This window comes from Anser cygnoides, chromosome 3 (genome assembly GCF_040182565.1).
Source record: "Anser cygnoides isolate HZ-2024a breed goose chromosome 3, Taihu_goose_T2T_genome, whole genome shotgun sequence".
In the NCBI taxonomy this organism is placed as follows: domain Eukaryota; kingdom Metazoa; phylum Chordata; class Aves; order Anseriformes; family Anatidae; genus Anser; species Anser cygnoides.
In genome coordinates this window covers 69104967-69118630 of record NC_089875.1, presented here as the reverse complement: position 1 = coordinate 69118630, position 13664 = coordinate 69104967, and the positions used below count along the sequence as shown (strand labels likewise).

General features: G+C 42.7%; 2 protein-coding genes across 5 annotated transcripts in view; one reads left to right on the top strand and one right to left on the bottom strand.

Annotated features, from left to right (window-relative positions):
• The window catches only part of CEP85L (centrosomal protein 85 like), a 147520-nt gene that overhangs the window by 47143 nt on the left and 86713 nt on the right, over nt 1–13664 (bottom strand). The window lies entirely within an intron of this gene.
• On the top strand, nt 1798–9569 carry PLN (phospholamban). Its single transcript, XM_013199150.3, has 3 exons — nt 1798–2108; nt 7178–7288; nt 9100–9569. Exon 3 carries the CDS (start codon nt 9223–9225, stop codon nt 9379–9381), a length of 159 nt encoding a protein of 52 aa, XP_013054604.1. The 5' UTR covers nt 1798–2108; nt 7178–7288; nt 9100–9222; the 3' UTR covers nt 9382–9569.

The window sequence follows — 13664 nt, the reverse complement described above, 5'->3', positions numbered from 1 at the left end:
ACCTCGCCCACTTAAGTATCCTTCTTTAAAAAGAAGACCTAGCTGTGGCTGCGGGGGCTTGTTCGTCAACTGCTCGCCAGCACAATCCCCATTCTTTTAGGGCATCTCATCTGAAAAAAACCAACAACTCCAGAATGATGACTCTGTCCAATTCACTAACACAAAAAGGTGAGAAATTGGGGAAGAGTAACTCAGGAACATTATCACTTTAGGATGACTTGATAAAAGGGAGGAACTGACATTACAGCTACTGCAGGGCTGGGTGTGAGACCTCAATAACGAACTACAGATGTGAATTTCACGTGTAACACTTTCAGTACAAGTTTCATATTACATTTACAAAAAAGCAAACACAGCAACGACAGCCATACTTTTGCTGGATGACAGCAAATGATAAAAACATGAAACTTCCCTCGTAAAAAGGCCAAATACGCTTGGCTTGACTGTCAGAGATTTATAATGTTAATAATGCCATTATAAGTAAATGGCATAAACCCTTTGCCCTGGTAAGGAACAAGCACTCCTCACTGCGGAGATACTCAATTAACTTTCAATTGAAACAAGTGACCCTGAATTTCCTGGGTCTGGTACTAAAGGATAATAGAAAGCAGTCAGATTTATAATATTAAAACTGAGTTTCTAACTTCAATTGTATTATAGCCAATTTTGCAGAAGAGCTAAACCTTATTTAGAAAAATCAAAATAGAGCTCGGTTTGAAACCAGGCGGTACCACATCGCCTCCAAGGTCTTCAAGTACTTTTGTCCCTGCTTTGCAGCATGCATCATAGCACAGCTTCTAGGGAACGAAAAAAAAATAAAAAAAGAATAAAAAAAAAAAAACAAAACCAAATGAACCAACCGAAAAAAACGACCTACCATGTCTGGTGTCCTGTTCAAAGCCAAGCACTAACCTATGCTAGGCAGTAACTGTCAAAACTGGATCTAAGTGTTTAGAGTTAGGCTCAGCTTCTGTATTTTTGCCTGCCCTTTCCAAATGAGGAAAACGCTCACGCTGCTGGGAGCATCCGCACGCCGAGCCTGACGCAGGATGCTCGCACGCTCAGCAGCCTCGTCCTTTCCCATCCAGTAAATCCTCCACTTCCCGGAGGCACGAAGCCTACTCCTCGTGAGCAGCCCCTGCAACCGGAGGCCAAACCTTCTCACAAGCGTGGGATATGGGTGCTGGGGTCACACCTGGCTTTTCCCCGCAGGGGGTAAGGTGCAAAGCAGCAGCGTCCAGCTGCCACCGCTACCCAAAGAAGCAGGAGAGGTTCTTAAAAATCACTCGCATGGTTTCCACCCCAAGAAGGGTGTCGGGGGTGGGGGTGGTTTTATAGGAAAAGTAAAACACTTCACGTTATACAGAAAGGATTAACTTGGGAAATGAACTGATATGTGTTGGATTTTATTTGGAAGAAAAAAAACCCTGACCTAGAAATTAACTTGAAAGGGTGGAAGAGGTGTGAAACACAGCAAAATAGCCCTGTCAGAAGAAAGCTGCTGTGCACAACTCACATCACACGCTGTAAATTGAATGCCAGCTGTGTAACAGTACTGCCAAGCCTAGGCATACGAAGAGCCTAGTTTAAGAAACCCCTGGTACAAAAGAACATCCCTCCAAGTCCGAACGCTGTGCCAAATGCAATCACCCACACTACTAGGGGTTTGGGTTTTTGTCAGGGAGAAACATTAGGACCGCTGTAGCGAAAGCAGCACAAGAGCCCTCCGAAGGAATTCCTGTGGAAGTTCTCGCCCTGAAGAAGCGCGTGTGAATCGCGGCTCGCTCCTTTCCCCGAAGGTGGGAAACCTCACGGCTGCTCCCGCACGGGAGGGAAGGCGCTGCCAAGGTTTTAACGCGCTGCTGCTGGGAGCGAGCGGAGAGCAGCAACCTCCGGTGTCAGAAGGCAGAAACGGGACCAATCACAACTTCTGCGCTGCTGAATGACACCGGGAGCCCTGCCTCTGAAACTTGCGTTATTTCTTCCCCTCGGCCGACTTCAATTGTTCCCACCACTTGGTCGCAGACTCGGACAAGTTGCCAGATCTGCAGGCGGCTCCCGCAGCCCGGAGCAGGCTGCTGCCCAGCTCCCAGCACTCGGCAGCGGAGGTAAGCGACCTCTTTTCTTTGATGCTTTTAAGGCTCGCAGCGAGGCACCCTAGCAGTAGTCTTCTAAATCAACTCCTCTCCTCGAATTAACAGCCAGTTCTACATCTCCATTAAAAATACGGAAACCTAGGCATCACAGCTCTGCGTCACAAGGGTAACGCTGTGTTTAAGGGGCAACAAAAACATCTGAGATTTCCTACGTGCTGTGGGACACTAACTGTCCTCAGGTAGATGATTTATACAGGCAACATCACAGCAGAAGCGAGCAGCTTTCATCATTCTCCTCTGACCTTTGTCCCTCCTTTTAACCTGCTTGGTTTTTTTTTGTTTAAATACGAGACCCACCAGGAGTAATTCACTTACAGTTTTGCAGACACGTGCGTCCCCAGAGCTGCCTGTTCCACTGCCCCACGAAGGTAAAGCTCCTTCCCCACGTAACTCGGAGCAGCGCCTTGCTGACGGAGCACGTTGAGAGCGCTACCCTTTTTGTGCTGTATGGTGAAAAAGTGCCCTTAACTAAAAAATTCACGTGGTTTACAGCAGTAATGGAACTGTAGTTGTACCGTGTTACTCGGATTTCCATTCTGGCTACTGAATTCATACAGTATTATTGCTGTGAATTCCTTTAAGGGTTTCTTTTCTCCTTCTGGTCATTGTAACTGCCAGTTTTGTCCTAGAATGCCTCTAATAGCAAGTAAAATAATCGCTAGGATTTGTAACATCACATTTTTAATGCAGAAAGTAATCCATTTAATCCCAACTAAGGGAAGTGCGTAGACACTGTGCAACCATATACCTTAGCTTTAAAATCCGTGCGAACAACAAAGATACAGAAACACACCGCATAAAGGATATTTTAATATTTGGATATACGATTATTTTTAAGAGGAATGTGATTCATGGAAATGCAGGTGTACACTCTAGGGAATTTCTCCTTAGAGCTGCTGCTCCCCCCTCTCCCACATCGTTAAGGTTCTGCTCCTAGAAGACAGGCAACCCACTCACTCACGCTGTGAGGCAGGGTTTCCCTGTTACTGAACACACAACCCCCAGTTCCTTTCCCCCAAACTGACCGGCAGGCACCAGGTAAGAGCACAGACCTGGTGCTCAGCACCCCAGTACCGGTCTGTAGCAGGCAGCTACGGGAAGCAGCCGGGTGCTCCGAAGCCAAGCGATCTGCTACCACGCTGGGGAAGCTGCTCCCGGCAGGCTGGAGCAGTGCTTTAGCCCCTCAGTGCCTCCGAGCCAAAGCCTACAACCAGCGGGAAGATTCTGACAGACACAAATGTTTTTTTCAAGCCGAAAGTCACTTAAAATGCATTTTCAAGTGAAGAGTAGAGCTTGGATTTATTCTGTCGGAGTGCCTTCCCTCTAGCATACACGCTGCGTACACACACCTGTAATACCACGCAGCTCATGCACGCACACGCACAGAAACTTCTCTGCTTGCCGCAGCTCTTCCTGGCACACACCTGTAGCTACCCAGGGTTAGATTCCCATCCACCTCCCCCTAAATCCTACCACTGCACCGGAGAGAGTTGCTTTAAATTGGGCAACAGGGTGGCTCAGCTGTTAAGTTAAAGCCGAAAGTTTCACGCTGGTAACATCCCACGCTGCAGGCATCCAAAACTGAGTAACAACAGCCGACAGTCGTGACATAAGTGCGCGCTACATAGCGGGTGACAATTGTGATGAATCAGATGTGAAATACTGCATTTAGGCTGTAGCAAATAATGCCCTCCCTTTTGCCACGTGGGGATGAAGACAACTATATTATTAGTGCTCTGTGAGACCTGGTTTATGTATGTATCACATTTCTATTTTTAAAAAATTGCATTCAATTCTTATCCTTCAAAAAGGTTAGAGATATAGAGTCTTTGTTGTGTAACACAAAAAAATCACTAAAATCAGTTCATAATCTGGGATTTTTAGTGAATTTTTCAGCAAACAAAAATGTATGGGATACACCTACACAGGAACAAGTGTGTCTTTTTATGTGCTGTAAGAATAGTTTGAACTAGCATTAGAAAAGCACTGCAACTGAGAAACAAAAAGCCCCACAGGAAAGTTACGTTATGATCCCTAGACTATCAGAAACTGGAAAATTGCTTTTGCCTTCTAGAGACTGAGTCCTCTTAAGAGGACTTTCCTGGCATGGAGTTATTTCCCAGAACTTGAATTTACCTACTATTTTCTTCTTTCAATCAATGCCATGTCTTTGTCCCCTGAGCTGCTGAAAAAGGTAAAAACACAAAGAAAACCAACTCTCAGAATCCCCTTCCACTTGTTCCTTTTATACACGTTAGATGCATTTCAATTTTCACTTCAGTTCAAATTGCACCTACCACATTTCCTAGTAACAGTAATGTCAGAGGTACCACCAGAAGCTAATACCCCCCTTGAAACTACACGGTTTTAAATACTTGGCATGTGTAGTGGAAGAAGGAGTTTATTCCCCCATAGAAAAGTTACTGTGCAATAGGTAAATCATACTAACAGGTTAGAAAACGTGCGTGGCATTACACATCCTATTTTTAATAGGGGAGCAGATGAGTGCGGAGAGCTGAGGCACTCGCCCAAGATCCCACCGTGCTGCTCTGCAGCAGTTGCAGGGAATTTAACCCAGAGTTAAAAACGAGCCAAAAGCTTTAGCTTCCAGACTACTTTAATGGACCAACACAGAGATAAAAGTCACAGTTAGTCCTGAGGTATGTGGATAACTCCCAAAACCAAAATGCCAGGCTTGGTATGTTCAAGTGTTCATCAGTTTAAATGCTTGATATCCACACCTTTTTTGTTCTCATGGACTTGAACTACAGATAAAGGCTCTTACTAACTGGTGATCTCACTTCGAGAATATGGAGAACATCAAAACTAGTCCAATGAAGATTGGAAAAGGAAAGAATTAGTAAGAAGGGAAAAAAATGAATCTAAACTGTTGCTTTTAAAGTGTGAGCTTTCCCCATCCTTTCCTAAACATGCAAAACACTGACACTTCAGTACAAAACAGACTTTAAAACAAAGAGAAAAAGGATGGGTTTGCTTTTCCTGTTACCAGCACTTCCCGAAATCTACAAGCTGAATTGTTGTTACCCCATCCCAAAGCAAAGTTTTCCACATGCAATTGAAAAAATGACAACATATCCCACAAGTCAGCCTCCAGCGCTCTTCACTGACTTAATGTACTCCAGCTGCGGTTTTCTGTTTCCCCTCACACAATCCTTGCTCTTTTTCCACACTCCCCCACTCTTCCTTTGCTCATTTTTCTACTTTCCTCCCTCGGTCTGTCCTCTCCTGCACTATTTTCTGCATTCGGGCCTTCACCCATCCCCATCTCTGTTTTTGATCTTCAGCCCCTTTCACGTTTTCTTAACATGAAAGTATATACATATATATCTATATATATCTCAGTTTTCTGTTCTCTGCAGTCAGGCTGTTGAATTGGCTAACATTTCTTCCCTGGTACAACTGCCTAGTGCCACTCTCAGCCTAGAATCAGAATGGGAACCCCAATTCTGCACCCTTAGTGTAGATAAATACAAACCCAGCTGCTGGGGTAAAACCCAGCAAGTCACCTCCAAACAGTTTCGTTCCATTTACAAGAAAAAAAGTAGTATACCTTTGCATATCACTTCTGTACTTGAAAACCTGTAAGCAACTTCTGTTTTATTGACGGAAGCTTTTATCCGCTGAACTAAATTGAGACTAGAGAGCCAATTCAGACGGCCTCCTTCTTCACTCCCTTCTCAGCCCTCATCTTCCTCACACAGAAGCAGACAATTTTCAGACTTGAGATGCTCCAGCCGAAATGAATCCACACAGCCAGGGAGGAGGCATTTTATGGCAGGGCTCAAAACAAAGCAACACAACTTGAAATAAGATATATACATTAAGGTAGGAAGCTAGCAAAGACGATGAGCATGCCTACACATTAACTGCAGGCGCTGGCAGAGCTTTAACCCTCTGCTACATCTCCTCCCCGGGGGGGTCCACACAACCCACAGACAATTGGGACAAAAGGCTCCAGATTCAACTCAACTCACAGCGTTTCTTCTTCACTTTAGCACCATGCATACAAATCTCTAAGTGCATCTCCTCTGAACACGCAATAAACCTTCCTACCTAGGGGCATCATACTGCTCATACAAACACAGAGAGCAATTTCTTACGCCAGGTAATTTTTGTTAACAGTTCTGAACATGTCCTAGACCAAGGATCGCAGAACTTGATGGTACTTTTTTGCATCACTATGCTTATGGTTATTGAGAGACCTATTTTCAGCTGATGAGACTGAATTGCTGTTTTTTGAGGACATTTCATTGCAAAAATCTATGAGATATACTATTACACAATACTACTTTTAAACAATACCTTTTCAGGGCTTAATTTGGTCGTATGGGACAGCAACAAATCAAATATGTCAAACCTCTCCTATTCCACTGATATCACTGCTGCATTTAGTAAACATATGACAGGAAACAGGCTGTGTCTAAAATTGCTGTGGCATTTCCAAAGGAGCCAAATTTATCCCGTGTGACTTCAATGGAGTCAATGCAGTTGCACCACAAATGAGTGTGGCCCACAGTTTTCACTTTAGCCACAGATCTCCTCTCATGGTGAAGGACACCCAGAAACAAAGTTTAAAATAGCCTAATACGAACCTGGGAACAGCCACATGCCAGCGACGATGGAAGCAGTAACTGTGATCGGTGACTCACCCTGTGGCGCTGGGCGTAGGGGATCCCCTAACAGGGAAACGTATGGGGTGAGCCTGGGGAGCTGCCCTGGGCATACGGCAGGTCTTTCACATCCATCAGCGATGTTGGATTAAACGCAGCTGTAGAGCCAACAGCCTCCCTTCTGGCCTTGTCACACCTGAGCACAACACTGTTTGACATTAAAAAGTCAAATGCAACTTGCCCTTTTGGTGCACTTTCCTTTCAACAAGTGGTTTGTATACGCATAATACTACTTAACACTGACCTAAAACACAGTCAGGGGACTAAAGAGGAGAACAGCTCCTACCTGTGGCAATGACCGCCCTTCACTTCAGTGTAATTGTTTTTCAGGCTGTCCGTTTTGACCTTGCTAGCCACCCAGCTGCAGCTGTGTTACTGACCCTGCTTCCGTTTATGCACACTTTAGGTGGGTGACAGCGTCATGGAGGACTAACAAGCCAGGTATGTGTTTATTACTTGAAACCATGCACTTGTAAATTAAAACTTGTTGAAACATGGGCAGAATTTGCTTCCTTTGCTTACAGGAAAACTCCCACAGATAGGCTTAGTAGGTAAGGTGACATGGAGGTGTTTTAAAAACTTCCAAACCCACACAAACTGTTAAGAAAACCAAATTACTGTATTTTGACCTTTCCTGGTCCCTTCTCTATGCATATTTCTAGCCATAAATTGTATATGCTTTAACATATTACCACCTTCCATTTTTAAAAAAAGTCCCTCTGTATTGCTGGGCTGGTAGCACATGTTTAAATAGCTAACACCAGCCTGACAGCTCAACTGAGCATGCCGACTACATGCTTCCCCCCAGGCAAGAGCACTTCTTGTCCTCCCCAAGACATCTCCTGCCTCTCCTCACCACTGATGGCTCACAAGACTGCAGGCCATCCAACGGGGCCCACAGAAACGGTCTTGGTGTGCGTACGTGCAGCTCCGACCCAACCCTGCTCCAATCAAACTTAAACCAACAAAATCTCAAACAAAATCCCTTAGTGGTCCTCTACCATGCCCCATCTGAAAGACACTTTTTGTTTCATTTTAAGGTTCTTCCATTTTAGGCATATCTACAGACAAATCCATGGACAACAGTGTCTCTGACTCAGTCAGGATTCACACAATTTATGCAGCAGGACACCTAAGCAGTTGTTTTCCTTTATCTGACATATACGAACAGATAGGAAGACAGGCATAGGTATCATTTCTTGCCAAAAAAAGAGAGGCCTTGTGTATCACGATACACACTCATAAAACACTCAGGGGCAATCTCAGCTTTCAGAGCAAAGTTTGAGAGATGCATATACCATCGTCATCTTAGGAAGTAATTCCTGACATTGACACCACACCTGAAGAACACCCTTTGCTCTGAGCAGAGCAAGCACACACGGTCAGCCCCTCGCCACGCAAGGCTCACAGAGGAGGGTTTTACACCCCAGCTGTGTGCCAGGAGTTTTAAGACAACTGACACCCCATGGCCATCTGCCATCACAAGGGAAACAATTTCCTTGAAATAAAACACGCTCGCTTATGGGACAAAGTTATACACATGCTTTATTTTGTCCCTCATAGCAGCCCTCTGCCTGTGTGCCTGAACTTTGTAACGCGTGGTGCCACATGTAGAGAAAAACATTTCAGTCGTTATTCTGTTTTGTCTGACGAGAAATATACTAAAATTCCTTGCCTCTGTGATGCATAGCTTTTAGTTACACACCATAAAGCATTTTGACTTGGAATGGCAACGCATCAACTAGATTTATTTCCCTCCCTTCCAAAATAAGGGGCTGGGAAGCCAGACGGCCCGCGCAGGGCCCTGACAGCCAGCAGCCAGAGCCAGGCCTCCTGGCCGCGAGGCCTGGGCCTCCCGCCACGCCACCAGGCTGTCAGGTGTGCTTCAACCGGTACCAGTGGGGGGAGAGCGGGGGGAGGTCAGCCCTGGCCTTTTCGCAGCCTGCGAGGGATGGAAAGATTACCCAGATCGTGGCGTTAGATCCTAAGTCTCGCATTTCCATGGTTTCCGCTTTACAATTCATCGCCCCTGCCAAAAAGCAGGTGCTCAGTAGCCTCTGGGAGGAGAAGCACACTACAGCACAAACCTGAACCTGGAAAATAGAATTGTCAAAATCCCATTTTAAAATAAAACCACTGTGAAGGCAACCTATTTATTTCGGGCTTCTTAGGGCTTTAAAACAATCTCCATTTGCACTTATCAAAGCACTTTACTTCTGCGTTTCTAACTCTTCACTTTCCTGCTTTCCCAGCTCCACAAAGGCTGTCTAAAACAAAAAGAGAAGATAATAGGCACTTTGCACTGTTCCTGACAACTTCTCTTCTTTCCTGCACTCCTAAAACCTCTGATTTGTGCCCTCTGCTTTCTTGTTGCCATGGAGAAGGTCCAATACATAACCCGCTCCGCTCTGAGGAGAGCCTCAACTATTGAGGTCAACCCACAAGCACGCCAAAGGCTCCAGGAGCTCTTTGTGAATTTCTGCCTGATTCTAATTTGCCTCTTGCTGATCTGTATCATTGTGATGCTCCTCTGAAGTTCCAGCACTTCTCTGCACTGTCCTCTAGGAAAGCCACCCAAAGGGAAGAGAGACCTCCACCTCCAATCCCAATGCAAGGATCCTCTTGGGAGAGGGGCTAGCACTTGGACTAAAGCTGTATGCCAACCGCCGCGCTATTCTCTTACCACCTGCTACATGTATTAAAAACACACTTCTGTGCAGAACAGTGTCTAGAGCCTGTGTTACACAGCTGTGCATGACCTAATTTACCTGTCTCGGGCAAGAGCTGTCTTTTGTGACTGGTGTAAAGCACTGCCTCTCCTTACTGCTGGTAAGTTTCTCCGTGCTTCAGCCAGCTCCTGGTGGTTTAGCCAGTACACGCAAACAGCAACTGCACTTTTTCAGGGCTGAGTGTCTTTACGTTTCTCTGAAAGCCCGTAAGCCACGGGGCCTGTTCCCAATGCGGCCGCCGTCTGCCCAAAGCAGAGCTGCAGGCCCACAGATCACAGCACAGACCGGGAGCATTTCTGCTCTGCTTACTCCAAGATGCTGCACCTTTGCGTTACCGACTGAAGGCATTCAAATTGCTCTAGCGTTTTTAGGAGAATGAGAGTAAAAGAAAAATACCTTCTAACCCAGATTACATTACTTCAAATGCTTTTCTCCCTATTTACGGGATCTTATATATATGTATATATACACACACACAACTTGGATCTGAAAAAAAGGCAACTCCACTCACAATATTTATCACTGTTGCACTTTCACTAGATACAAGCTTCCAGGTTTAAAAGACATCTGGAAAGATCTTTCACTATGTTTTTACAGAAATATTGACACTACCATACTGGTATCAAAGAGTTCATTTTCTGTAACTGACATAACAATTGGCACAACTGAAAAATCAAAAATAGTTCTCCAAGTTCTTAATACTTGGCTTCAGACAAGTTTATTATGGCCTGATGTAACGTATGCAGTAATTGCCTTAGTTTAAAACTACAAAAAAGCTTGATATTTGCCAATGTCATTCTAGGTGGCTTATATTTGATGCGGTAAAGCAAAAGGTTTAGGTTACCCTTACTACTGTGACTGGGGTATACCATAAAAATCCAAGTAACACCACCATCCTCAACTGCAAACACCCCTTAGAGAACAAACAAGCATTTTCCTAAGATAAATGATAAATATCATTATGCACAGGAAGGAAAGCATTGCAGAAAAATCTCTTCAGTATGTAAACCACAGTCTAAACACAAAAGATGAAGTTTCTGCTCCAGTAGTTATTGGTAATAAGCCTGAGCACACTTCCAACCATCCGGTGTGTTGCTGGTGTTAAGGTAAATTTCTAGAAACTTTACACAATTTTCAAATTTAAAGAAAGCTCAAGAATCCACAGACAGAGGTCAGACAGACATCTACTTTCAACAGGAATCTTTCTATACCACCTCATGCAAGCAATCCCATTGATAAATACAAAATATCAAGTTTACCTTAATCTCGTATTCTGCCTTTAAGACTTAACATTACCTAAATCAAGGTTGACAATGAACAGCTGAGCAGGAAGAGAAGAAATCTTTGAAAAAAATCTATACTGGATGTAATGAAAGCCCAGTGGTGATGCACATCCCAACTAGCAAATAGATATGCTGAGAGCAGATCTCTGAAATAAGGTTAATCGCTAAAGTTAGTTAATTAGTTACTTGTATGAGGATTAAGGCAAGCACTGATGAAACCAGCAACACAGGCACCCCATTTCAAGTTAATCTATCAGCATTACTGACTACAACTGTCAATATAAATCTCAATTCCTGTTTCACGCCTTCTGACCGCTCCCACAAATGCATGAGATTTTTGTACGCGTACTTTCCCTATTACTACTTTTTAAGAAAGTTCACGGACGTAGTGTACTACTTCTGTGGGGAAAATAATAACCATCATAAATAAAGTTACTTTCTTCTCTTTTTAAAGCTTTATTTTTGTGATGGGCAGGGTTTCTAGCTTTAGTTTGCTTTGGTAGCGGTTCAAGAAACTTGTACTGGAAATAATCTAACAGTTTTATAGTACTGAAAACTCCCTGAAAAGGAAAGGTGCTAAGAGTAAAATATCAACACATACATTTTAAGAATATGTTGGAATTATAGGCTCCAGAAGCCAGTAACATATGGAAGTCAAAGCAAAGCATTGCTAAGAATAAAGAAAGCACAACACCCCACACAAAAAATAAAATACCCACATCTCTCTTATGTACCTGAAAATCCATTATTTATTTAAAAACAATAAATAACCAATAACAAAGCCAGGATATAAATAAGCTGGAAGTCCTGCTGTTATTTTTCAGTAACGCAGATAGATTGCATGTACCATAAGGTTCATTTCTGTCTCGGGGTTCTACTGATATGAAAAACTGCTACCACGCTCTACATCACAAAATGTCAACCAAACCCAGAGATAAAACCTTTTGTACATAGTATTCTTCTTTGTATACTTGTAAGAGCTTTACAACTAGCATCTACTGTATGTTTATTTATTAAAATGACTGTTTGAAAATATATTAATGCATAAAATAAGATACTCAAATACAATTAAGTTTATAAGAAAGTATCCATCCTATTATCTACTTATAAATTAAAATGATGTGAAAAAGAACTAGTTATCACAAAGCTTTCTGATTCTTTATACCTCTGTTTATTCTGTTTTGGTTTTCAACAGAAATCTTGCATATTTTGCTATGTCCAAATCACTTACACATACTTAATTTTCACTCACCAACTACTACACATAGTAGTGGTGAATTTTATGGAAGTGTAAGCAATAAGTTCAATACTTTTATGAGCCATAATAAAAATTCCACACACAGCAGGTGGCTTGGATTAAGTTTTCTTTTCTCTGTTCTGCTCCACCCAACGTTATGTAATTTTGCTACTTTGTCTTACACACTGGTAGTGAATAAAGAAAGCTGAACAGGCAATACTGTATTACTCTTCTTAAAAAATAAGAAATAAAAATCAAATCAAAAAATGGTTCAGTGATTTAAATGGCAAACATCTGTGGCAGCTTTATACTGGGAAAGGTTTGGATCAGGAACAAAAAAATACATTGGATTTAAAGATGCATCTTCTCAGCCAGGTCTTCAGCAGATGTTGATAAATCCACCAGTTTTTCCATTTTTCCATTTCAGAGTTTCGAGTTTTGTTCTGGATAGCTGGTAAGGCATTTTAAAGGGCAGCAGGAACCTGGTACTTTACCTACACTGCTGTGCCAGAATTTGAGCATAGAGTAACAAAGACATTCATTTAGAGAGTATCCTGGTTCATATCTGGAAGCAAACTACTGTACTGTAGATCAGGGTCAGACACCTACCTTCGTATAGCCATTAATAGTGTCTGTCAGAACACGATTAGAAAATATCTGTGATGTCCTACAAGATCCACAGGTATCTTTTATTTAACACTAAATGTGTTCCTTCTATATTTGACCTAGATCTTAAAATCTGAAGAAACTCTGTGTTTTGCTTACAGGAGATGAGCGAACACCTCTTGCTTGCCAAGAGGATTAAAACCAGAATACGTTTGTAAGGATTCCTTTAAAAACTGTTGTTCATCTTAGTCGGAACCCTGGTAATTAAAGTCATTTAAAATAGGTCCCAGATTTATTGGAGTATCTGACAACCAGTTTAGAAAAATACGATTGCTTTATAAGCCTAGGGTTTTTTCTTTTTAAAGATAAGAATGCCAAAAGTCCCATTGTTGTATAAAATACAGAACTATAAAACACTGCCCTCTTGTGATCTTCCCTAAGAATTCAGCTGAATATTAAAAGGAAGTTTTGGCAACATTTCAGCGTTAGGGCTCACTGGTCTTATTTGTTTCCTCTATTTTTATATACACATTTCTGCACATAAACTGGAATTGCTAAGTTATTAATATCATCTTAAATAAGCTATTGCGTACGTGCTATTAGAAGCACTGAGATGCATCCTGTGCCAGCTCAATCTAGATTCTTAATAAGGAATTTGTAAAGCTGCAAAGAACCCCACGCAGCACGCTGTTGGCAAAACAGTACCTACCATGTGGCATGATGCCAAACCCTAGAAGTGTAGGAAATGCTCCTTTAAACAGAGGTACATTTTTCCCAGAAGCTATAATTTTCATATTTTGCACTTACAAAGATCTTGGAGAAGTTGTTTTTCAACAATCTGTTGCTGGAGTCTTAAATAAACCCCGACTTCCAGCAGAATGACTATTCCCGGTGGGCCCTGAAAAGTTCCATGCACATGGAAAAAGTAAATAAAGAGCCAAAATGTATAAAATCCACGTCCT